Source organism: Eulemur rufifrons, chromosome 8 (assembly GCF_041146395.1).
Source record: "Eulemur rufifrons isolate Redbay chromosome 8, OSU_ERuf_1, whole genome shotgun sequence".
NCBI lineage: Eukaryota > Metazoa > Chordata > Mammalia > Primates > Lemuridae > Eulemur > Eulemur rufifrons.
In genome coordinates this window covers 16,089,285-16,116,227 of record NC_090990.1, presented here as the reverse complement: position 1 = coordinate 16,116,227, position 26,943 = coordinate 16,089,285, and the positions used below count along the sequence as shown (strand labels likewise).

General features: G+C 42.4%; 2 protein-coding genes across 2 annotated transcripts in view; one reads left to right on the top strand and one right to left on the bottom strand.

The window, feature by feature from the left end:
- NIPAL3 (NIPA like domain containing 3) overlaps positions 1-2,940 on the bottom strand; it is a 47,671-nt gene extending 44,731 nt beyond the window's left edge. The window contains exon 1 of the mRNA XM_069479553.1: positions 2,838-2,940. The gene's annotated coding sequence lies outside the window, so the exon portion shown is untranslated. The remainder of the gene's footprint in view (positions 1-2,837) is intronic.
- Positions 2,941-4,214: 1,274 nt separating this feature from the next.
- STPG1 (sperm tail PG-rich repeat containing 1) overlaps positions 4,215-26,943 on the top strand; it is a 46,131-nt gene continuing 23,402 nt past the window's right edge. The window contains exons 1-2 of the mRNA XM_069479554.1: positions 4,215-4,321; positions 10,216-10,353. Of these exons, the coding sequence (XP_069335655.1) occupies positions 4,271-4,321; positions 10,216-10,353 (189 nt within the window). The 5' untranslated portion in view covers positions 4,215-4,270. The remainder of the gene's footprint in view (positions 4,322-10,215; positions 10,354-26,943) is intronic.

The following is a 26,943-nucleotide window of genomic DNA, read 5'->3' as shown; positions in this document are numbered from 1 at the left end:
GAGGCCATCTAAAAATTTCTATCATGCCTCTGTCCCCCTTAATAAAGACATGACTCATCTACCTCAAAAGCTTTCTCCCTGGCCCTTAGACATGCCCTTTCCTCTCCCACTATGCTTTCTTGCTCCCATCATTCCCTAATTTAAATCCTCCTTTTTTCCATGGGCTCTCAACACAAGAAGTAGGATACTACCTAAATCTACTTCTTCAGGTCTCCAAAACAAAACAAAACAAACAAACAAAAAACCCCACTACCATAAAAAGGGAACCACTGGGTTTCAACTTAGGAAGGAAAGAATGAGAGTTAACTCCACGGAAGATGGAAGAATTGGCTTGCTATTGAGGGTCAGCCTGACACAGTTGAGGTGACACAGGGAGGTGGAAAACTTGTGTGACCAGATCACTTAGCCTCTCAGAGATTCGGCTGCCTCATTTGTGAAGTGAGGTTAATAATGTGGCATCAAAACCAGCAATGATGATAATCACTGTTAACTTCATTGGACTTATATATTCAGCGCTTCTCAAACATTTCCTACCAAATAGAAAAGAAAGACAAAGTACGTCCCTTCTGTTCTAGGAGGCATAGCCAAAACCCTACAACAAGTGCTAAGGGTTTCTTTGAGGTCCTCTTATAATAAAAGAAAAAAAATGGCATTCTAATGTATAGTCTACATTTATTTTAATATAAAAATGTTTTAAATTGCTTTTGATCTGCAATGTACTACCTGTTTCACCTTGGCCAGGTCATTTAATTTTTCAGCCAGTTCTCCCAGCTGTAAAATACAAATAATAATGATTGTACAGCACAGGGCTGTTGTCAGAATTAGATGAAATAATGTATGCAAAATGTGGGCACAGCAAATGAATGTCAGCTATTATTAGTATTAATTGTATTTTCACCTGTTTCATTTACTCATGCATATTTCTTTCTCTTACTCATTCATTCAACAAATATTTATGGAGGGCTCACTGTGTGCCAAACAGACACAGTCTCTGTCGTGCCCTGAGGCTTCACAAAGCTGCCTCCTGTCTATCCTGTAGCTTCCAGTTCCTTCTGTTATCAGGCCCTAGGCCCAGGAATTCTGGTTCTGGTATGAGTAGCACATGCATATGTCATAGGGCAAACACCATGTCTGCCACTAAGAGACACGAGATGCAGGCTTAGCACAGGGGCAGCTATGGAGACCATTTGGCCCAGGTTTCACTTTGTCAAAGGGTCTCAAAATTAAATGATTGCTGCTACCTCCAGATGAGGTTGTACATTCAGCATACACACATGAGACGTACGCACTCATGAGGTAACTTTATCAGGTAACTCACATCTCACAATTATCCTTCACTATACTTTTATGTGTGTATGAAAAGCATTATTAAATTTCTGTATCCCAGTTTCAGCATTTTTAATATAACGAGAGCCTTAAGAGTGGCCCAGGGCTCTTTCTACCTCTGAGAGGCCCTAGGAAGCATTTAACCTGTAGTTGAACTCCGGTGAGGTGTTTGCTGAATCCTCTGTTCTGTCGTTCCCTCCTGACCTCTAGCCCGGAGCCCAGCACAGTGACTTCCATACTTCCCTACCGACTGACGAAATGCAGGCATGTGAGGCACCAGGTGCGCTGTGGCCACTTCACAGTCAAGAATGCCTCACTCAGGCCTCATTAACCACAGCTCAGAGGTACAACAAACATATTCCCAGCCCCACCCTCAGAAGGTCAGAGAAAACAAACAGGCCTTGGGAACATGCCAGGGGGGTGGGGGGAATCCAGGCCTCCTGACCTCCTTTAGACCAGCTGGTTTGTCCAGGGGGTTTTCTGGTTTTGCTTTTGTTTGTGGTGGTTAGCACTGCTGTGGTTTAATGTGCTTTTGAAAAGCAGTTTCCCCGTCTGCCTCCAGAACCCCGGGCCTCTGAGGCATGGCCTGCAAAGATAGAAGGCTCTCCCTCAGCTGGGTGGGAGTTTGGACTGAAAGGCTTGGACGAACCCTTTGCAAGTTGTACTCCCTTAAAAGGCACACATTCTTTGCCTGGTGACACTCTTTTCTTGATTTCAAAGCACTTTTCCAGGACTAACTTATGTCCAAGAGGCAAGCAGTCAACTCTGTTGGCAGCCACCCCACAGTTAGAGACGTGGTCACTGATCCAAGAAAGGAGGAGAATTCATTAAATGCTTGCTTCCACTCCCACCCCCACCCTTATCTCCATTAATTATTTCACCAGTCCCACAAGGCATGTTTTACAGATGAGAGAACCGTGGCTTATGGCCACTAAAGGTAGGGTCTGGACTAGAATTTAGCTCTACCTGAACAACAACAACAAAAAACACGTCCTTTCCCACCACCTGACGATTCGGCTTCTAGCGTTGAGTGCCAGTCACACGCCAATCTTTCTGTTTCTGGGCTTTGGCTCATGAAAGGGTTACACACTTCCGTTCCCTCCCACTGAGTTGGAAACACTACACTGGAGAACACAGCACCTCTGTTCCAGCAGCCAGCGCAGACCAAGAATGCCTCCCCTCATCCCACCTGCTAACTCCACCACCTGCTATTGGCAGGAAATGCAAGCCGGCACGCAGACGAGTAATTTTGGCAAAGTGACTCCATTTCACTTCCTGGTTCGGTAAAGCCGGGCATCACCTTTATCAAGGCAATCCCATGGCCCCTCTCCTCTCACCCTCGATGCAAAAATGGAAAGAACATTCTGAGGCAACGAGACCCAAACTAACAAGGCTGGTGACAGCAAGAAGGTAGGGTATTCATGCTGGGGGACATCAGATGATTATAAACGCATTCGCTCTTCCTGAAAAAAACGAAGGCTAAATTTCCCCCAGTCTTAATTACTACTCACCGGCGGCGTCTCCTCTGAGGCTCACTTATCAGACGTTTCTGAGAAATGACCGGGACTGTCCGCGCAACCCGGAGGCACAGCCTCCTTAATTCCTTCCCAACTCGGGGCTGCCAGGGTGCTGCAGTGTTTTGCTTTCAAAGGCCGCGATTTGATTTGCCAGGCCGCCTGCCAGTCAGACGCTGCAGGCATATCGCGCAGGCGGGTGGCTGCGAGGAGGGAGTGGGCGGGACAGCCCCCGGCTGCTGGCCGCGCCGCAAAGCTTGCTTGCAGCGTAGGGGAGCAACCTGGGGACCGAGCCGGCGCTCACCTGGAGGGGTCCCCTCTAGCGGCCACAGGAGGAACCTTGCAGCAAGCCCTCCTCTCCCTCCGGCTGTCCTAGAGAGCTCAGGTGGTTGCTTACCTCCACCTGCCCGACAGGTGGGCTCAGCCCCAGCCGCCTGCCACCGTCCTCCTTATCCTCATAGCCGCCTCTCGCGCTTTGCTCCTGCTTTCCCCGCACCCCACGCTCTCACCACATATTCAAGTCCTAAACGGCCTTCCAGACCCAGTTCTCCCCAAAGCCCTCGCGAGTACTCGCGGCCATACCTTTCCTGCCCTCCCGGAGCACCTGTTGGCCGTGCTGTGTACCAAACCTCCCAGCAGTACTGAAGGTCCTTCCATAATGGACAGCTGTAATATTTTAACATGGGTTTGGAGCTTTACAGATGACAACAAGTTTTCATCATTTTCACGTGCACGCACGTCCTTTCAGAGCCTCACAGCAATGAGTGAGACCTGGCTCAATGCCGGCTTTACAGGTGATAAAATGTCCTGTGGGCCGAGGCCTCAACAATGAGAGGGAGGCGCTTATGGGTTCAGGTCCTGGGGCGGAGAGCGCTCAGAGGGAACACTAGCGAGAGGACCGAGTTGGCATATTGTAGGAACTGCCCAAAGGCCAGCAGGCTAGCCATGGCTTATAATATTTGAGGGTTTAATCCCATAAAGCCATTGGAGGACTTTATGCAGGGGAGTGAGAAGGTCACTGTGACCGCTCTGGGGCGTGCAGGGGAAGCTCAAGGAATACTACGTGGCTGCCCTTCGATAGTTGCCCCTTATCAACCTTGTTGTCAGTTGCTATTATAAATAGGGCTTGGATGAATGTCAACTCTCTTAGGTTTTTTTCTCAAAGTAGGATTTTTGAGTGGGCAAAATTACAAGGTTTTGGTCTATCACAAGATTTTTGAGGGGTCGCCTAAACAAATCTCTACTCTCCCCACGGGTCCTGACGTAATTAACCTGAACCCCCAAATTTTGGCAGCTTCCTGGCGAGCTTTGAAACGCCTCCAAGGATTGGTCAACAACTTTTCACGCTAGAGAAACAGGGGATATCATTGGCTAGAGTTACTCAGCGGCGGACGGAAGGTGGACGCTGGAATGTTAGGCCTGTGGTTGCCATGGTGACGGAGAGGTTGGGCGGGCAGATTCAGCCCTCGGGACTCGACGAGGTAGGAGGCGGTTGCGGTGCGGGAACCGGTCCCTGAGGTCGTGGGAGGAGGACGCGGCGCACCGCACGGGCTGCCCACTGAGACCCCCGGCCTGCGGGTGCGTGCGAAGTTCCCGGGCGGAGCTAGGTGGTGTCCCGCGGGCGGGAAGAGGCCACTGTGGAAGGTGCCCCTGCGTGCTCGGTGCTCCCACATGGCGTGCCTTCTCCGCGGAGCTACTGTGAGTGGAGTGGGCATCTGACCCCTCTATCTCAGCCTCCACGAGTGCACAGACGATTGGGGGCTCCGGTGCCGGGCAGTGGGTGAACGGCAAAGAGCTGAACACATTGGCTGTCCCTCAGCAAGCGTCCTGTCCTCCCTGTTCTGGGCCTCGATTTACCCATCTGTAAAATGAAAGGGTGAGATTGGAATCTAGCGGTCGTAGCCGGCCGCTAAGTTTCTTCCAGTTCTCTGACACACTTTCTCAGCCCATGAAAAATATCTAATGGGTTATTTACCTGAGAGTACTTTGAAAAATGTAAACTGCTTCCAAGATGTCTGACAGCATTATGGCTGAATTGATTAAAATCACCTACAGTCAAAACTACTCATACAAACCCATAAAATTCCGCATAAAGTAACAGTATACATGGTTTAGCATATATCGATATACCATGTACAGTAATATGTATAAAATATGTGATAATACTGTAGCATATATAACATTTTTTCAAAAACAGAGATGGTAGAATGAAAGCATGCCTGTAGTTGTGATCATGTGAGTTAAATACTTACAGAATCTAGCTCCTAAAGGAAAGAATTGTATTAAGAGCAGTTCTATACACATGCTTGTTAAAATGTGTCTACCTTCAGTATTCATTCATTCCCCAATTATTTATTACACATTCCACAAATATTTATTGAGCAACTACTATATGCCAAGAAAAAGGCTGAAGGTTCAGTGATGACATTCTATTGAGGAGGATCATAAACAAATAATGTAATAAATATACAATGTAATGTTGGGTAGTGAGGTGTGCTTTGGAAAAGGTAAGGCAGGGTAAAGGGCTAGAGAGAGAGCTTCTTAGAAGAGGGTGGTCAGGGAAGTCATCCCCAAGAAGGTTTGAATAGGTGAATCTAGTGACAGGACCAGAGGTTGATGCCCAGTACCATGAGCAGAAGGGACCTCCATGCTACAAGGAAGTACTGCAGAAGCCAATGTGAAGTAGAGGAGTAGTCTTTAGGTGGTAGGATATGACAGGTGCCTTCAAATTCTTGAAGAACAGTCATATTGAAAAGTGGCTTTCAAACATTTTGTCTGTGATGCAGGGTAAGAAGTGCATTTTATATTGTGACCCAGCACACACACATGCACATAACAAACTTCACAAGAGAATATAGACTATGACTCACATTTTGAAAATCACCAATATGGAAGAGGAGTCAGACTTATTTTGAGTTGATTCCAAGGGTTAGAATTAGAAGGAATAAAAAAAATTAGAAATAATCAGCTTTGATACAGGAAGGAACTTTCTAGCAGTTAGAAACTGCACAACAGTGAGCTGCCTCAGGAGTTTTCAAACTGGATTCTGGGGAACCTTAGCATTCTGTGAAAATTCAATACAGTGTCAAATATTTGCTTTATATTTTAGAAACTAATGTAATATCCTAATTTTAAAAAAACTAACCATACCCACTCAGGGGTGATAAATGTCAAAATTTAGCATGTTAACATATAATGTGTGCCTGAGAGGTTATTGTAGAGATTCAGACTGAGCAGAAGTCAGACTTCCTGGGTTCAAAGCCTAATTCAACTCTTGATGAGACCTTGGGCAAGTCACTTAACCCCTCCCTCTAAACTTAGTTTTCTCATCTGTAAAATGGTGATAATACCTCATTGGGCTATTGTAAGGATTGCATGAAGTATTCTATACAAGGCATTAAGGACTGAAAGGGCTCAATAAATGATAGCTATTGTAATATTTTAAGCTGTAATACAATATCTCTGTGCATACATTAAAATATAACATTAATAAAAGCGTACTATAGGCCAGGCAGCATTAACTATTTCATGTGGATCATCATATTAATACTCACAGGCACCCTGAGAGGAGCGTATTGTTATCATTCTCAGTTTATGGAGGAGGAATGGGCTCAAAAGTTTAAGTTATTCATCCAAAATCAGAACTATTAGGTGGCAGGGCATAACCTTAAATTCAGGACTGGATACTCCTGACCACTGCATTGGCCCCCACCTGGGAATTGCTTAAACACATGCTGTTGATTAGGAAGGGGCTATACCTTCACTGCCCTTTCTTAGATTTCAGGCCCATGCCATCCTGTCATGATCAGTTGTACAAACAAGGGTACCAGTGAGGCACACCTGGGCAGTGGTTTGTTCACATCTGGGATGCACCTGCTCTCATCCTGACTTCACAGGTATGATATGAGAAGACTAGAAGGCATTATTGCTTCTTGGTGGTAGGATTATGGATTGTTTTAAAACTTTTTGTAATTTCTTATGTTTTCAAAATTTCAACTCTGTGTACATTGCTATTTCAGTAGTCCCCCCCCTTAACCAAGGGGGATACATTTCAAGACAACCAGTGGATGCCCGAAACCGTAGATAGTACCAAACTTGATTGCTGTTAGTCAGAATATGTTTCTATCTTTCACCCATAAATTTAATACCTTTTCCTTCTCAACTGAGCACTTATGCTCTGTGGCCATAACTTTTGCAGTTTGAGGTGAGACAGCAAAACTAGCACAAATACCTTTTTTCCTCTTCACAATTTCATGTATAAAAGATTCATTCTTACTATAGATCTTAGCAATCTCACCATACACTTTTTTTCTCTCTTTATTAAATTGAGGACTTTCACCTTATCACTTACAGGAAATACTTTACAGCTTCTCTCTGGCATATTTAAATTGCCAGCATCGCTACTCTTGTGCTTTGGGGCCATTATTAAGTAAAGTAGGGATTACTTGAACACAAGCACCTTGATACCCTGACTAACCGTGGCGGCTACTAAATGACTAACAGGCGGGGGTAGCATATACAGCTTGAATATACTGGACAAGGGTGATTTCACATCCCTTGTAGGATAGACTGGGACAGCACAAGATTTCGTCATGCTACTCAGAACAGTCCACAATTTGAAGCTTATGAATTATTTCTGGAATTTTCCATTTAATATTTTCAGACTGTGGTCAACTGTGGATAAGTGAAACTGCGGAAAGTGAAACCATGGATGGGGGACTGCTGTATAATAGGAAGCTTAATTTTTTTCTAATCACTCATAACTCTAGAACACTCATTCATTTTTAATAACAGCTTTATTGCAGCCAGGGCAGTAGATGGTTCTTACTAAAGCAACAACATGGCACTGAAGGGTGGTAAGTGAATACAGGTTGCTTCTATAGACGCTAAAAGACATTGTTAAGCTGGAGTGGTGATTGTGCTATGATCATTACTGATTTATTTCTGTTTTGAAATCTCAATTTCTTGAGCGTTGACAATAGTTCTATTAAATATTGAATTTTAGTATATATTGTCAACCAAAAAAGGTTGAGGATTGCTGCTATGAGAGTGATAGAATAAAGTAAGGAACAAATAGGAAGGGTGCAAGGAGGGCATAAAATCATGTATTCAATCCTTCATTCATTAGTATTTATTATATAAATGGTGTAAATTTCTTAGGAAAATAAATGGGCAAAAGGAACTGCAAGTCTGCTCATGAGGAATTAATTGCTATGGGAATTAAATTGTGCTCCTGCTGTTAACAATTAAAAAATAGACAAATATGTTAAACAACTCTTCTTAGACATTGGGTAACAGGCAGTGTGGTGCTGCAGTCCCTGAGGGAAGTAAAACAAGGTGAGTCCTATAATTGCCCCCACTTAGTGCTGGGGGCAGTTTCCAGGCCATATTGCAGAGAAGGGAGAATCCAAACAAATTTCAGATTTCTGAGTTGGTGAGATTAAAATCAGAATTCAGGGAGGCCAAAGAGGCTGGAATTTACAAGGAGAACACCAAAGGAGGGTGCTGTACAGAAGATGTTCAGAAATCTGAAGAAAGGTCACCTTAAGTCTTCCCAAGCACGAGAGGAAATTAAGACTGGGGAAAGACTCACAAGAACAGTCGGCTGAACAATTTCTGGGGCTTACACAGAACTGGGAATATTTCATGTTACCATAAACCAAATGGAGAGACACTATATTAGATAGGGATTGGGTAGAGTCTGAAGAAGTGTCATGCGTTAGTAGTGGGGATAAATTATTCCCATAACAAAAGCTCCCCTGGACCTGAAAGGATGAAATGGATCTACGAGTTACTGAAAAATGTGCCAGGAAAAAAAACTGCAACATTCTTTACAGGAATACATCAAAATCTAGCTCTCAACAATGTAACATTCACAATGTTCAGTATCCAATACAAAATTACCAGACATGAAAAGATATAGGAAAACACGATCCATATCCAAGAGGAAAACGAACCAATAGGAACAGTCCCAGAAATGACAGCTCATAGAATTAGTAGAAAAGGGCCAGGAGCGGTGGCTCATGCCTGTAATCTTAGCACTCTGGGAGGCCGAGGTGGGAGGATCGCTCGAGGTCAGGAGTTCAAGACCAACCTGAGCAAGAGCGAGACCCGTCTCTACTAAAAATAGAAAGAAATTAGCTGGACAGCTAAAAATATATATAGAAAAAAATTAGCCGGGCATGGTGGCGCATGCCTGTAATCCCAGCTACTTGGGAGGCTGAGGCAGAAGGATCGTTTGAGCCCAGAAGTTTGAGGTTGCTGTGAGCTAGGCTGACACCAAGGCACTCTGGCCCAGGCAACAGAGCGAGACTCTGTCTCACAAAAATAAATAAGTAAATAAAAAAAAAAATTAGTAGAAAAGGATTTTAAAGCAGCTATTATAAATCTTACAAATATGCTCAAGGATGTAAGGGAAAAAACATGAATGTGATGAGGCTAGAAATGGAAGATATAGAAAATGGGCTCAAATATAACCTCTAGAAATGAAAAATACAGTATTTAAAAAAATACAATAGATGGGATTTGCAGCAGCTTAAACACTTCAGAAGATCAGTAAAGTTGAAGACATAACAATATGGACTCTACAAATTAGTCACAGAGAGGGAAAAAAAAAAGACTGAAAAAATAAAAACACTGCACAGAATCTTAGTGACCTTGGGAAAATATGAAGTGACCTAATACATTGATACATATAATTGTAGTTCCAGGAAAGGCCTAGTGGGTAAAAGGCAAAAAAAGTATTTGAAAAATAATGGCTGGGCCGGGCGCGGTGGCTCACGCCTGTAATCCTAGCACTCTGGGAGGCCGAGGCGGGTGGATCGCTCAAGGTCAGGAGTTCGAGACCAGCCTGAGTGAGACCCCGTCTCTACTAAAAATAGAAAGACATTATATGGACAACTAAAAATCTATATAGAAAAAATTAGCCGGGCATGGTGGCGCATGCCTGTAGTCCCAGCTACTCGGGAGGCTGAGGCAGTAGGATCGCTTAAGCCGAGGAGTCTGAGGTTGCTGTGAGCTAAGCTGACGCCACGGCACTCACTCTAGCCTGGGCAACAAAGTGAGACTCTGTCTCAACAAAAAAAAAAAAAAAAAAAAATATAATGGCTGGATATTTTCTAAATTTAATGAAAACTATAAAACCTACAGATTCAGGAAGCTGTAGGCAATATCAACAGCGAACTCTCACAGAGTTCCTACTATAAGCAGCACAAACAACATGCTTGAGACTTGAGGTCACAGAACTTGGTAGATCTTAGCCTTCACCCACATGATTTCTCAGTCTATCCTGCAGATGGAACAGAATCCAGTCACCATAATTATTATAACAACAATGTGGAATGATATCTACAAGTGCTGTATTTTGCTCTTTCAGGTGCTTAGAAGAACATGCAGTAGAGGTTTTCACCAAACAAATGGATCATGCCACAGAACTTTGCTGACATGGACAACTCTGCAGAGAAAGACGAACGTACCGGCCAACTTCCCAGACGGGCCAGCAGAATACAGAAAGGTCTAGTGAACTTAAGTAACGTGTCTTTTTGGGGAGGACAGAATTCCTGATACATGTTCATTTTAGTACATGAGAATAAATTTGAGGGATATGGAATATATATTTATGCCTCAATTTAAAGAAGTATTAAAGAAGAAGAGAATGTAGTAAATCCTGGGTTATATGCATAAGGCCATCCTTAAGGCATATCAGATTCAAGTGTGATGATTGGGAAGGAACTGTGCAAAAAGAGGATGAGGGGGAAGGAGGAAGCTCTTCAACAACAACAACAAAAAAGCAGACTTGTTATTTCCATGTATCTGGTAAGAATCTCAGTCCTCCAATTTAGATGAGTAAGAGATCTTTCTTTATTTTCTAAAACTCAACTCGAGTTCTGGCCACAAGGCCCCACTCTGCTGGATTGTTGGAAAGAGTAACTCTAGCTATTATCCGCACAAATCCTACCTCCTCATTTTCAAGTTTGGATTTTTCCCAGTAGAAAGAAGTGATGTGATGGTGGGAAGTTGGGGAGAGGGAAGGAGTACTTAGGTCATAAGCCAACCATCCACACTGGTGAAATCTCCACTGCCCCAGTCCACGTGCTCCCTTTGGTTCTGCTGGTACACACACAGTTTAGGAATCATTGGAAACCTCATTTTGAGATCCCGCCAGGCTCCACCACTTTTTCTTTCCGGCTATTACCACCAGGGGGCGCACTACCAGAGTCGCTGCTGCTCTCAAACCCAGAGATGGCTCGCTCTTCCATCCTCTGATTTTGCACTCTCTTCTTCTTTAATATTTCTTTAAATTGAATCACAGTACATATTCAGGAAAAGTACACAGATTATAATTACATAGCTTAATGAATATTCAGAAAACGCCACCTATGGAATCACTTCTCAGGCCAAGACACACAGTATCAACAGCATCCCCGCAGCCCTCAGCTTGTCCCTTCCCAGATGTTAACACCCTTTTCTGCGTAAACGCTACGGTTACCCTGACTTCTCATGTCATTAATAACTTTAGTCTGTTTTTGAACTTCATATAAATTTGAATCATACAATATGAACTCTTCTCTCTCAGGCTTTTTTTCACTTATGTTTGAGAGATTTAACTGCATGTTGTTTCATATAGCAGTGATTTGATCATTTTATTGGTATTGTTTGAATATACGACAGTTTATTCTGTTGAAGGATATTTAGGTTGTTTCAAGTTTTTGGCTATTATGACTAAAAGCTTCAATAACGATTCTTGTACATATCTTTTAGGAAATATGTTTATGTATTTCTTGGATCTAGACCAAAGGAGTTTAATTACTGTGTCATAGGATATGTTTAAGGTAAACTTAGTTGAGACTGCCAAACAATTTTCCAAAATGATTGTGCCAATTTAATCCTTACAAGCAATGTAGGAAAATTTCAGCTCAGAATAGTTTTAATTTGCATTGGCCTTTGATCAATGAGATTGAGCACTTTTTCATATGCTGGCTGGCCTTTTGGATATTCTCTCTGGAGATGTGATTGTTCAAATTTTTGGTACATTTTTTTCTACTGGGTTTTTCTTTTCTTATTTATAAGAGTTCCTTAAACCATTCAGTTCTTGTCTTATTTATAAAGCTTCTTTAAACCATTCTAGAAATGAGTCATTTGTTGACTATAGGTAAATATCTTCCCCCGATCTGTGATTTTCTTTTCTGCTCTCCTAATGTGTTAATAAACAGAAGCTCTTAATACAGCCCAATTTATGTTTTCTTTATGGTTAGTATGTATGTCTGTTCTATTTAAGAAATCTTTCCTCAACCCAAGATAATTTCTTCCAGAAACTATATTATTTTACCTGTTACATCTAGGTCTACAATTCACTTGGAATTGTTTTTGTATATGGTATGAAGATGTTGCTCAACTCTGTTATAATATTTTCCATATGTATATCCAATTGACCCAGAACCATTTATTGAAAGGCCATTCTTTCTCTACTACTCTGTATTGCTGTTGTTATCTTTGTCATGAATTAAGTGTCCATGTATATGCAGGTCTGCTTCTGGATTCTCTATTCTGTTCAAATATCATACTCTCTTAATTACTGTAACTTTATAACAAATCTTTAGTAGTATAAGTCCCTCAATTCTCTTTGTGCTTCTTTGTTTATGTTGGCTGTTCTTGGCCCCATTGCTTTTCCATATAAATTTATTTTATTTTTTTATTTTTAATTTTTATGGATATATAATAGTTGTACATATTTATGGGGTACATGTAATATTTTGATATAAGCAGAAAATGTGTAGTGATCAAATCTGGGTAGCCATATAAATTTTACAGTCAGCTTACTAATGTCTTTAAAAATCCTTACTCTCATTTTAAGTTGTATTGCATTGATTCTAGGAATCAACTTAAGGATAATTTAGATCTTTATTAAGTTCTTCAATCCATTTATATCCTTTATTTTATTTATCTTAAATTGTTCTCGGTGTTTTATAGTTTTCTATGTAGAAGTCTTGCATATCTTCATTATGTCTATTCTAGGCATTTGATTTTTATGCTGTTATAAATGGTAATATTTTAATTTCATTTTTAATTTGTTGCTGGTATAGAAATAAAATGAATTGATTTTTGTATATTGACCTTGATTCTAGTGACCTTGTTAAATTCAACTATTACCTCTTACAGGTTATCTATAGATTCTTTTGAAATTTCTCCATATGTAATCTTATAATATGAATAATAAATTTTTTTGTTCCTTTCTGATCCATACATTTTTATAGACTTTTGTACTGGCTAGAGACCTTTAGTACAGTGTTACCTACAAGGATGATACCAGTTGTGCTAGTTTTGCTCCCTTTCTCGGGGGAAAGCTTTTAATATTTTACTACTTAGTGTCATGTTTGCTATAGGCTTTTGTTATAAATACCTTTTATCAGAGCAACAAAGTTTGCTTCTATTCATAGTTTGTTAAGTTTTTTTAAATCATAAAAGGATATTGGTTTTTATAAAATGCTTTTTATCTATTTACTAAACAGTTAATTCACCAAAAAATAATAATAACAAAAGGTATACAGACAGCAAATAGCACATGAAGAGATGTTCGGCATCATTAGTCTTTAGGGAAATGAAAGTTAAAACCACAATGAGATACCATTACATACTTAATGGGATGGCTGAGATTAAAAAGACTGCCTGCTGTTGAGGATATGAAATAATAGGAACTCTCATGCACTAATAGTGGGGATGTACAAAGATAAAACAACTTTGAAAAACAGTTTGTCAGTTTCTTAAAAAGTTTTTTTTTATTATTATTATTTTTTTTTTGAGACAGAGTCTCACTCTGTTGCCTAGGCTAGAGTGAGTGCCATGGCGTCAGCCTAGCTCACAGCAACCTCAAACTCCTGGGCTCAAGGGATCCTCCTGTCTCAGCCTCCCGAGTAGCTGGGACTACAGACATGCACCACCATGCCCGGCTAATTTTTTCTATATATATTTTTAGCTGTCCATATAATTTCTTTCTAGTTTTTTTTTTTTTTTTTTTTTTTGTAGAGATGGGGTCTCGCTCTTGCTCAGGCTGGTCTCGAACTCCTGAGCTCAAACGATCCGCCCACCTCGGCCTCCCAGAGTGCTAGGATTACAGGTGTGAGCCACCGCGCCCGGCCAGTTTCTTAAAAAGTTAAACATATGATCTAGCCATTCCACTCCTAGGTATTTACCCCAAAGAAATTCAAAGACTTATAGTCAAATGCTCATAGCAGCTTTATTTGTAACACCTCAAAACTGGCAGCGACTTAAATTTCTATCAGCAATGGATACATAGTTGTCACATTTTTATACAATGGAATGCTACTCAGTAATAAAAAGCAACACAGAGATGAATCCCATAATAACTATGCTGACTGAAAAAAGCCAGACCAAAAAAAGAGTACATACTGCAAGTATATGATTCTATTCTGGTCTGTTGAGATGATCATATGGTTTTTCTTTTTTAGTTTGTTGATATGATGAATTACATTGATTTTCAAATGATAAACTATTTTTGCATTGCTGGTCATGATGTTAAACTATCTTTGCAATTGGTCATGATATATTATCTTTTTTACATATTGCTGGATTTGATTTGCTAAAATTTTTCTAAGAATTTCTGTGTTGACGTTTATGAGGGTTATTGATCTGTAGTAGGCCTTGTCATGACTGTCTAGTTTTGATATTTGGATAATTCTGGCCTTATAGATTGAGTTAGGAAATGTCTTTTTCCTCTTCAATTTTCTGGCATAATTTGTATAGAATTGATAGAGTATTCTATAAATGTCAAGTAGGCAAACTTAGGTAACAGTATTGTTCAAGTCTCATATATCTTAACTTACCTTTCTACCTGTTTAAATTATTGAGGGAGGGATTTTGAAGTTTCTGACTATAATTATGGAATTTTCTATTTTTTTTCTTGCAGTTCTATCATTTTCTGCTTCCTATTTTGAATCTCTTCTTGGTGGGTGTATTAGCATTTAGGACTGTTATGTTCCCTTGGGGAATTGACCCCTTATAATAATCTCGTTATGAAATGACATTCTTTATTGCAGTTAATATTTTTTGTTCTTAAATCTTTATCTGATATTAATGTCTAGCTTTCTTTTGATTAGCATTAGCATAGTAAATCTTTTTCCATTCTTTTACTTTGAAATTATTTCTGAGTTTATAGTTAAAGTATGTTTCTTGTAGGTAGCATATAGTTGGGTCTTTCTTATGCAACCTGACAATCTGTCTTTTAATTGGGATATTTAGACTGTTTACATTTAATATGATTATTGGTATGTAAATTTAAGTTTATCATCTTGAGATTTGCTTTCTGTTTGTCTGATTGGTTCTTTGTTTACTTTTTCTGTCTTTTGTATTGAGTACTTTTTATTTCCATTTCATCTCTTTTGTTAGCTTATTAGGAATAACTCTTTGTAGTGTTTTCCTAGTGGTTCTTTTAGAGAAAGGGTTGGCAAACTCTGGCCCCTAGGCCAAATATGACCCACTGCCCATTTTTATAAATAAAATTTTATTGGAACAGAGCCATACCTATTCGTTTATGTATTATCCATGGCTGCTTTTACTGTATGGCTTTAGTCTGTTGATTTATTGTCTATAGTTTAATTTTACTCTATGATAACAGCATTGAGTAGTTGCAACAGAGACTAAATAGACTGCAAAGCCTAAGATATTTACTATCTGGCACTTTATAGAAAAAGTTTATTGATCTCTACTTACTTTAGAGTTGATAGTATACATCTCAAACATATCACATTCTACCATCAATTGATGTTGTAACACTTCATATGGTAGAAGAACCTTAAAACAGTAAATTTTTATTTTTCCCTTCCTGACCTTTGTGCTGTTGTTATCAAACACTTTAGTTCTACGTGTGTTATAACCCCCGCAATTCAGTGTTATTATTTTTGCTTTAAATAGTTATTTTAAAAATGATTTAAATTTTCTATTCATATTTAAATAGATTAATTTATACTCATAATGTTATATTTTCTATTTACCCACATATTTGCTATTTCCAGAGCTTTTCATTCCTTTATGTAGTTTCAGATTTCCAATTGGTATCATTTTTCTTTTGCCTTGAAGGACTTCCTTTAACATTTCTTGTAGTTCTAGTTTGCTGATGATTAATGCTTTCAATATCTGTATATTTTTAAAGGTCATAATTCTGCTTCTGTTTTTGAAGATATTTTTACTGGGTGTAGGATTCTAGGATGATAGTTTTTTTTCTTTCAGTACCATAAAGATATTGTTTCTATTCTTTTTTTTTTTTTTTTTTTTTTTTTTTTGTTGTTGTTGTTGAGACAGAGTCTCACTTTGTTGCCCAGGCTAGAGTGAGTGCCGTGGCGTCAGCTTAGCTCACAGCAACCTCAGACTCCTCGGCTTAAGCGATCCTACTGCCTCAGCCTCCCGAGTAGCTGGGACTACAGGCATGCGCCACTATGCCCGGCTAATTTTTTCTATATAGATTTTTAGTTGTCCATATAATGTCTTTCTATTTTTAGTAGAGACGGGGTCTTGCTCAGGCTGGTCTCGAACTCCTGACCTTGAGCAATCCACCCGCCTCGGCCTCCCAGAGTGCTAGGATTACAGGCGTGAGCCACCGCGCCCGGCCAAGATATTGTTTCTAACATTAATCTGTTGTCATTCTTGTATTTGTTTTTTTGTATGAAACATGTCTGTTTTTCTCTGCCTGATTTTCTTTTTATCATTTTTAAAAGCAATTGGATTATGATGTTCCTTGGTGTAGTTTTCTTCATGTTTCTTGTGCTTGAAGTTCCTTAGCTTTCTTGGATCTGTGAGTCTATAGTGTTTATGAAATTTGAAAATTTTTCAACCATTTTTTCTTGAAACATTTTTTTTATTTTCCCTTTCCTCATATTTCTTTTTTGCAGAACCTGATTACATGTATACTAGGCTTCTTGAAATTGCCACACAGCTCACTGATACTCTATTTGCTAGTCCTTTTTCTCTCTGTGTTTTCTTTTGGATAGTTTTATTTCTTTGTCTTCAAGTTTACTAATCTTTTTTCCTATATACATTGTCTAATCTGCTGTTAATGTCGTCTAGTATATTTTTAATCTCAGACATCTTAGTTTTCACATCTAGAAGTTTGATTTGACTCTTTTTTTTTTTTTTTTACCTTTCATGTCTCTACTTAACATGTTCAGTTTTTTCTCTAGCTTTTTGAACATATAGAATGTAGTTAAGTGTAGTGGGTATAATGTTTTTACCCCCTAATTCTATCATCTGTATCATTTTGAGTTGGTTCTGATTATTTTCTCCTCATTTTGAAGAGGAGACAATATTTTTTTCTTTCTTTGCTTGCCTATTAATTTTATTATTAATTTGTTTATTTTTGAGACAGGGTCTTGCTCTGTCACCCAGGCTGGAGTGCAGTGATGCTATCACAGATCACTACATCCTCCCAGCTCCCAGGCTCAAGCAGCCTCCCAGCTCAGCCTCCCAAGTAGCTCATCAGGAGTATATGAAAAGGTTCACTACTCAGATAACGAGGCTTTCTGCGGAGAGCAGGACAGGCTTCCTGATCTGACCTAATAATGGCTGAGAGCAGGGAACTGGAGACTAGTTTGGGGTTTTCGGCATGGTGAGGAGGTGGGGCTGCAGTGAGTCAGGGCTTTGCATGGTTTCAACTTCCAGCCCGCGCCACAGGAGGGAGTACTGGGCTGTCTCCTCAGCTTGCCCAGTCGCGCACAGAAGAAGAGGCGGGTGTGAGGCTTAAGAGCTATTAGCCATCAAACATAAAAAAGTAGATTCAGAGTCCATGACACTCACAGATTAAAGTTTGTAATCAACCTGTTATGCAGACAGATGCTGCCTGCGGAGTTCTAGCAACCGTGGACAGTCTCCCAGATGGGGGTGGGGGGAGTTTATACATCATGTGGACATTTATACATCACAGCCCAGACATACGAAATTTTACTTTGATTTTCTATAGATGACTACATTCTGCTTTTTAACCCAGTGCCTACTCAAAGCAGAACGTAAACTTATACTTGTCTTACACAGTGCCCTGAAAGATGAGAGCCAGGCCCACTCTGGATTTCCCTACCCTGTCCAGGTTTTTGTGGCCTTTGCTGATGTGTGACTCTGGGCTGAGGAGGAGTGAGGATGCTTGCTCTGCCCCCGCCCTTCCCCTTGTCCAGGCTGCTCCCAGAATGGTTTTCGTGTCCCCTTCCTGGCAAGAATGTCTTTCCTATCATATCCGTCTTTTCCCTGGGAGAGCCCACTTACAGTGAGCTTTCTGTGATCGTGTCTTGATACTTTAAGAGCTGGAAGGGGAAAAACCTCCCATCCAGCTCCAAAGGGGGAAAGAAAATAAAGTGGGGAATACATGTTACAAGTCCAGTTTCATGTTTATCTCCTGTCAAAAGGCAAGTGTTTCTTCTATACCATTTAAAATAAAACTTGACTATACACCTCTGTGTTTTCTGCATTTGTCAATTCATTGGTTTGTGCTAATTTTCATTTTATTTTATTTTTGTTGTTTAGGTTTTACTGCTGCATATCCAACACAGTCCTCCATTCCTTTTAAATCCCAAGTCTCAGTAGTTCCAGAATCAGAAAAAAAAGAATTCAACAGCCAAGCCAAGAGATTTTATCATAAGGAGGTAATGACATCATCTTAGAGGTTCTTTAGCTTTAGTCTGGATTTTGGCCTCACAGGACAGGCGCGTCCTGTCTGGCTGCTGCGTCTCTGTGTGGACAGTGGAGGGCAGTGTCATCCAAGAAGCCACAGCGCCTGTTCCCTGAGGGGCACTGACTGGACTGTAGAAACGAGCTGGAAAAATGTGACATCCAGGGAAAACAACTATGGCCAGACTTAGGGTGCCCAAAATATTGAACTGGACCAAAACTATTTTTAAGAAAAAATATATTTTAAAAATCATTATAAAACTAAAACATTCAAAAAATCCTAGGTGTATCAGTCAAGTAGAAGGTGAAAAAAAAAATCCCTCCTACTCTTTATAACATGAGAGGAAATCACATGACTTTCTTCAAATAACATGAGTGGAAGAAGCCTCTGATAGATTTAGAATTACCTTTGTGATATGGCCCACCCCTCCCCCCTTTTAAAACTTCCTTAAACAATGTGGTGTTATTATTTCCGTATTCCTCCTCACTGCATCCCTTCCCCAAATCTCACTGTGTCTCTTTTTTTTTTTTTTGAGACAGAGTCTCGCTTTGTTGCCCGGGCTAGAGTGAGTGCCGTGGCATCAGCCTAGCTCACAGCAACCTCAAACTCCTGGGCTTAAAGGATCCTACTGCCTCAGCCTCCAGAGTAGCTGGGACTACAGGCATGCACCGCCATGCCCGGCTAATTTTTTTTCTATATATATTTTTAGTTGGCCTGATAATTTTCTTTCTATTTTTAGTAGAGACGGGGTCTCGCTCTTGCTCAGGCTGGTCTCGAACTCCTGACCTTGAGCGATCCACCCGCCTCGGCCTCCCAGAGTGCTAGGATTACAGGCGTGAGCCACCGCGCCCGGGCACTGTGTCTCTTTTTCTCTCTAATCTGGAAAGTTCTGCTTGGTTTCTTTCAGATGGGCCCTTATTGTTAACCTTTGGGATTTTGGGGTCTGACTTTCTCCTCACTCACCAGCAGGGGGCTGAAGCAACCCACAGGCATCCTTAGAGTCTTTAAATTTTTCATTCCTTCACTCGTTTAAGCAAGACCTTTGGAATAACATTCTTTTCGAGGAGTCGCCATCTCAGTTACATTTTGCTGCATTCTAGAAATGGTTTCCGTCCTAACACCTTGCCCAGATGGCCGAGAGGGGATGAGGAGGTCTAGGTTCTGAGTGCAGGTGAGGCGTGAAGTTGAGGGTCTTGGCAGGTCCCCTACCCTGGGCCTAATTCCTCCTTGGTAAACAAGAACGCTGAACTAGAGAATGTTTTAAGTTTCTTCCACTTCTGATATTTTAAGACTCTAACAAAGCAAATAAAAAAGAATATAGTGTACACGCACACATACTAGTTTTTAATAACTTGTAGGTTTTCCTCAAAGAAGATACATATTTGCCCAGAAGTTTCTCTCTTCTGTCTCTAGTTTCTCTGTGTTTTAACTGTCTGTCTCCCATTTTCTGTCTGGTTTCCCGTTTGTCAATTTCATGATACTATATTGCCCATCTCTAGGATACTTGCTGCCCAGCCTCCAATAAAAATAGTAGAAGCCACCATTTACTCATCCCTACTATGTGTCAAACCATTTTTAGACTAATTTTTACCTGTAATCCTCAGAACAATGCTTAAAGGAAGGGTTTATTGTCTTAATAGAAGAGGAAACCGAGGATTAGGGAGGTTAAATGACCCACCCAAGGTCATACAACACAGGGTTTGGCACATAAGAGCCTCAAAATAAATGTTTGCTGAATCAACACTGGAAGAATTAGACCTCAACCTAGGTCTAGCTCACTCCAAAGCCTCTTGATCTTTCCACACACTGCACCACGCCTGCCTTTGTGCCCTGCAAAGCCATAAATTTGGTCTATGAAAGTCAGCAAGTTTCTGAAAAGGCCTTAGCAAAACAGACCAAGCTCAAGACCCAGGAGAGTGTCGACTAATGTCTGTGTGCTCCATGCTCCATGCTCTAGCTCTGAAGACTCAAATCCAGAATCAAAAAGTTAGCATTTTAAAAGACCATTGCTTGGCCGGGCGCGGTGGCTCACGCCTGTAATCCTAGCACTCTGGGAGGCCGAGGCGGGTGGATCGCTCAAGGTCAGGAGTTCGAGACCAGCCTGAGCGAGACCCCGTCTCTACTAAAAATAGAAAGACATTATATGGACAACTAAAAATCTATATAGAAAAAATTAGCCGGGCATGGTGGCGCATGCCTGTAGTCCCAGCTACTCGGGAGGCTGAGGCAGTAGGATCGCTTAAGCCGAGGAGTCTGAGGTTGCTGTGAGCTAAGCTGACGCCACGGCACTCACTCTAGCCTGGGCAACAAAGTGAGACTCTGTCTCAACAAAAAAAAAAATAAAAAAAAAAAAAAAAAAATAAAAGACCATTGCTTTTCAGAGCATTTACTACTGAAGGAACCAAGGTGGCAGCCAACCAAAACTACAGGCAGTGTCCAACAGAGAGAAATAGCTCGGAAAGTTGGTTCCAAGTTTTAAAATGTGGTCACATTAGTTTGACAACATGAAAACTTTCATGTAAGTATTTGTAGCCATTTTGTACATAAGTATTGAGTTTTACGGAAAGGGCATGAGATCTGTGAGTCAGACTGTCCGTGTTCTAGTCTGTAACTAGCTGGGTGCCTTCAGACCGGTCGCTTGACTTTTCTAGGCTTCAGTTTCCTCATTGGAGAAACATAAAATTTGGATTATGTAATTTTTGAGGTCTCCTCAAGTTATAAAAATAGAAAAACAAATTCTTGTTCTGTGCTCGTTCTTATTTTTCCTGAGGGAAAATGAGCATTGAGAAATGAGGGCTCTTGTTTCACATCACCCGATAATTTAGTGAGGCAATACGCATTAAACAGATGTTCAATCTGCAGCGCCTCACCACCCTCTTGCAGCATTAGTCACACACACCCTTGTGCCTGAGCTCACATGCGTCCCGTGGCCCACTTAGCACATCTCTGACAGAATCAACGCCCTCTGAAACGTGCGCTTACCTTAACAGGCTCGCTTTGCCATGAGATATGGGGACCTCCTTGCCCAGCTCGTAGTGCCCATAAGAATCTGACTGCTGGGTGTAAGGAATCCTTCCCAGAGCACATTGTCTGGACCGGCAATTTTGGCTGCTAGAAATGAAATCTGTTTTTCTAAACATTTTCAAATTGTTTACAGATATGCTGGTAACTTTGCATACATGAAGGGACATGCCCAATCTGTGTGACAGAGCGCAGCCCGGCTGCCTGCTGGGCATTTTCTTCCCCTGCCTCCTAGTTTCTGTCCTCATTTCACTCAGGATCGTGGTTCTCAAACTGTGTACCTCTATGCATACCGCTTAATGTTTTCACATCTCCCTTTCTTTGTCTTAAAAATAAGGATACTATCAATATAACGGGTGGGCCCTTGCCAAGAATTACTATTCCGTGGTTCTAAACCTGACCCTTCCAGGCTCTAATGAAGGAAAACTGGTAGGTTACGCACACCATGCCCTCTCGATGGGCACAATTTAAAAATACATGTTAATGCCACGTATAGCCTAACTGTGAATCTGCCCTCCCAGATGGTAAGCCAGCCAGTGCTTCATTTGTGGTGGAGTCGTACAAAGTTAATACCATTCACTTATTAACTTGATAAGCCGCTGGAGCAGGGATCTTCAAGTGAGAGGAAGTTCGGTCTGTAGAGGTCACCATGACAGTTGCCCCAAGTGTGCCCTCAGCTGCATATGTGACCCACAGTGGGCTCTGCCCTACCGTCCAGCTCTGTGAAGCCCACCTTCTCCATAGCAGTCACCAGTACCCCTTCCTAAGGGGCCTGCAGCACACGTTCCTGGTAGTATCAAACACTTGGCTGGCACTGACGACATGCCAGGCACCCCTTGGAGACCTTTGCATTTTTAAACTCATTTAATCCCTGTAATAACCTTGTGAGCTAAATCCCATCATTAGCCCCACTTTTCAGATAATGACCCTGAGACAAAAAGAGAGTGAAGTAACTTGCCCAGCCAGGGTTGGGTAGAGCAAGAGTGAACCCAGGCTGTAGCTCCTGGTCCCTGGCATTCCACACCCCCTGCCCCACCCCATGGAAATAACTCCCGCAGCCCCGTTCACCTTCTACTTGGCGTGAGGGTAATGCGTGTGCAGGTCTTATCTCTACCACTCCTTAGGCAGCAGTCATTGCTGTCCTTTCCAGACCCCCAGACCCCTCAAAATTGGATTGAATGAAGGATCCCAACTCAAGTCTATGCATTTCCCATCAGGCCACAGGCGCAGATCTGTCCATTGTGCCCTGTTTTCATGCGTCTCCTTCATCCCATTCCTAGAACATGTGAGCTGCTAACAGGGTGTGGCTGTATCTTTGCTTAGCACAGACCCTGGTGCACAGTAGGTTTCGATCAGTGTCTGCTGAGTTGAATTTTTGCCCCCATTTCACTCGGGGGATTTCAAAGGGCTGTTAATAATCCGGTACCAGATTGAAGAGAGAGGAGGGGACTGAAAAGAGGACAGTGGGGACTCCTAGAGACAAGCCTGGTCTTAACCAGTGCTCTGAAAATGCAGGGTTGGCCTCTCTTGCCTGTTTCCAACCTAGCGAGGCCAGTGATGGGCAGGAACCTGGTCCCCATTTTCATCTGCTCAGGTGGCCATTGTCACAGCTGCCCTCACTTCCCCACACCTGCTCTTCACCTGGGAGACAAAGAAATGCTCGTTTAAGGAAACTCTCCTCTGTAGAACTCATTCTGGTTTTCCTGGTTGCTCCCTTAGGGCTCCAAGGGCCCTTCCATTTCTGTCATCATCTCCTATTCGGAACAAAAAAGTGTTTTCTTGCTTGAAGAACAGTTGCAGCCTCTCCCTTTTCTCCTGTGCTCAGAGGTGTAGAAACTCTAAATCCAGCATAGCGTGGCGGAGGTGTGGGGGGGAAGGGTGAGAAGCAGAGCAGAGGAAGGGCATCTTACAAGGAGCGGGTCTCAGGATCAGTTGAGCCAGAAGGGCCTCTGACAGCAGAAAGCTTCCTGTGACAGCATCTCATGCTGGAGCCCATCTGTAAAACAGGCAAAGGGGAACCACTGCCTCTGTCCCTGGGTAGCTCATGGAGGCCGGGAGTGCAGTTTGAGAACCACAGATCTTGCCCACCCCCTTGCTTCCTCGCAGGTTCCCAGGAGAGGGGCTGTGCCCTGGGGACAGATGCCAGCTGTCCTGCCTTCTGGGCCATACTGTCTTCACCTCTTTAGCCACAATCAAACTGAGTAAAGCCTTTCTATACTTGGATGAAGTCAACAGGGTGGATTGACATGTTGTCCTGAGACCCTAAGACTAGTGGCATTTCTAAGAGGAAACTGTTCCCTAAGGAACTCTGAATTCCTGTGTGGTTTGCCAGTGGATTGAGCACAGGCCAGGGCTCTGTTTCCACCTCAGGCATGTCCTCTTGTTTCTGTACCTCTAGCCGCTTAGCAAACTTATTTTCATTCATCTGGTGCTCATCGGTGAAACACCAGCTAGCCACTCCCCAAATAGACCAAAGCAAGGTGGGACATCTTTGAAGAGTCAAAAGGCAGATCTTGCATCATCTTCAGCCGATGGTCCAACAGAAACTGCGTTTTCCAAGCCAGAAAATAGTTTGACAAACCACTGATTTGATACACATGAAAGTGTGAATTGGACAGAATTTATGAAGTCAGGACTAGAAAGTCCAGCATGTATGAAGAGGTAACTGGCTCTAGGCTGTGGAATCTTTTTTTTTGAGTTTTCCAGTCTCAGTAGGCTGTGGAATATTAAGTCCTCCCCTACCACATGGAGACATCTGGCATGAGGAGGTAAGAGCCTACTTTCTCTCTCCCCTCCTCCTCATTTCCTCTCCAAACCCAAGCCAAGGTCAAGTGCATGTGCATCGCTGTCCCACTCCTGGCACATGCAGAGGCTGCCATCCAGGACTTTGATCCTTCAAAAGAGCTCTCAGAGTACATTTCAACCAAATGTCACCCCGATGTGTGTTGTGTGGGAGATGGGAACACATCAGCCGGTCACCCCTTGCGCAGTCCCACTCTGGAGGTTTGTAACTCCCACGGGAGGGCCCTGGCTCCATTCAGGCTGCTGTGGGCAATGCAGTGAGGGATGGATGAGGAGGAGGAGGAAGAGGAGGATTGTCGGTATGCATAGGGACTGTCGTACCCCTCTACATGTATTGACTCATTTAATCCTCGCACTACGAGGCAGGCAGAGGAGATGTAGCACCATGCTTCAATAGGGCACTCAATAGGCAGGCAGCAGAGCCCTAATAAGTGTGAGTTTTCCATCCTTCTCCATCCATACACCCATTTTTCTTGTTCGCGTATTTGGCTTTTGCCTTCTGAGATGGTCTTCGCCAAGAAACCAAGGGGTGGCTAAGTTCACACCATTCACAACGTGGATTCCTGTTCTCTGGGATGTGCTCTGAGAGGCCTACACTCATCAGAGTCACACAGTGTTAGTCATATGAACTGCTGTCCCACAGGGGAAAGGTCTGGATTTTTACTGCCCTCCCAGGGAGCTGTCCAGCCACCTCCGGAAGTGGCAGGAGAATGCCTAAATTCTCTGCACTGCTCATTGCCCTCGCGGACACCTACTTGAGTGCTACACGAAGGCAGGGGTCTGCCTGGTAAACCAGCTCTCCCTTCCACAACGAAAAGTTCCCATTTAGCAGTTGCCAGTTTTGCTGGTGCAAATACTCCAACCATGGCCAATTTCAAGCTGTCACTAGCAAACTTTCTAATTTTTTTTTTTTTTTTTTTTTTTTTGAAACAGAGTCTCACTCTGTTGCCCAGGCTAGAGTGAGTGCCGTGGCGTCAGCCTAGCTCACAGCAACCTCAAACTCCTGAGCTCAAGCGATCCTCCTGTCTCAGCCTCCCGAGTAGCTGGGACTACAGGCATGCGCCACCATGCCCGGCTAATTTTTTCTATATATATTTTTTAGCTATCCATATAATTTCTTTCTATTTTTAGTAGAGATGGGGTCTCGCTCTTGCTCAGGCTGGTCTCGAACTCCTGAGCTCAAACGATCCGCCCACCTCGGCCTCCCAGAGTGCTAGGATTACAGGCGTGAGCCACCGCGCCCGGCCTAAACTTTCTAAATTCTTAACAGTTGTCCTCACAAGTGGCCCCGGCCAGCTCCAGCGTGCTGCTGCCTGGAGGACTGTCACTGGACAGTAACTAAGAGCAAACAGGCAGCACTCCATTCCTCCAGGCAAGAGGTGACAGCCCTCTTCCTATTTGCCCTGAACTCAAGCCAGTTGACAATGTGGCAGAATTAAAGCATGATTAAGGCCCAGTAGGGTTGTCAGCTTCAGCAAATAAAAATACAAGATGCGCAGTTAAATTTGAATTTCAGATAGATAACTATTCTACTATAAGTATGTCCCAAATATTGCATGGGACATACTTATACTAAAATAGCTATTTTTTTTTTAATCTGAAATTTGAATTTAAGTGGGCAGGTGAGATGGAACAGGTTTTGTATTTTATCCGGAAACCCTATCTCCTCAGATACATGACGGCTCAGAAAATTCTCCTGAACTGATGGTCAGGTTGAGAGTGTGATGACAGACTGGGAGCTGGAGATGTGTCTTCACTGTCCACTGCTTAAACCTAGATGAGTCGCGGTGACACTTGCTGCTTCAGCTTTCCCTAGATCCAGGGACTCTGGAAGCTCAAAAGCACCCCAAGGCCTAACACCTTGCATTTGCAAACAAGAAACTGAGACCCAGACAGGTAATTTGCTCAAGATCACTTAGCTTGCAGCAGCACTGAGACAAGAAGTTCTGATTCACAACCTAGTGGGACTTTTTCCCTTTTATCCTATGCTCTCATTTGAGAGTTAGTTTGGTTTTGTGGTTAAGAATAGACTGTGGTCAGAATTCCTGGGTTCAAATTCTGTCTCTGACATGTACTAGTCATGTGATCTTGGACCTTATCTCTTTTGGCCCCACCCTCTCGTCTTTACAATGGAGATTAAATGAGCTAATAGTACATGCAAAGTACTCAGAACAGTGCCTGGCACACAGTGAGCGCTCAATAAATTGACGCTTGCCCTGCAAACAGCTCTCTAGAAAAATCTCTTCCTTGTTTCCCTGTAGCACTTCAAATCTGCATCCATGACACTGGGGTTCTTCTGAACTCCAGGCCTGGGGTGCTTGTGTCGCTGGTTCTGCTGTGCCTCTTGCTGCCTGTCTCACTGTCCCTGGCAGTCAGTTCTGCTCCCCATTCACCGAGTGTCATAATCACCTATAAAGCAAGAATCAGCTCCCCTGCCCTCACCTGCTGTGGGGCAGGGGTCAAAGGATTCACTGCATTTAAAAGTCATCACAGAAGAGCCTGCTAATAGCACTAGGACCCTATCCCATACATTAAACCATAATTACACACTGCCCTAGCCAGACTGAAAAGTCCTACAAGGCACTGATGGTGCCATGAGCTTCCTTTCTTCTGCCG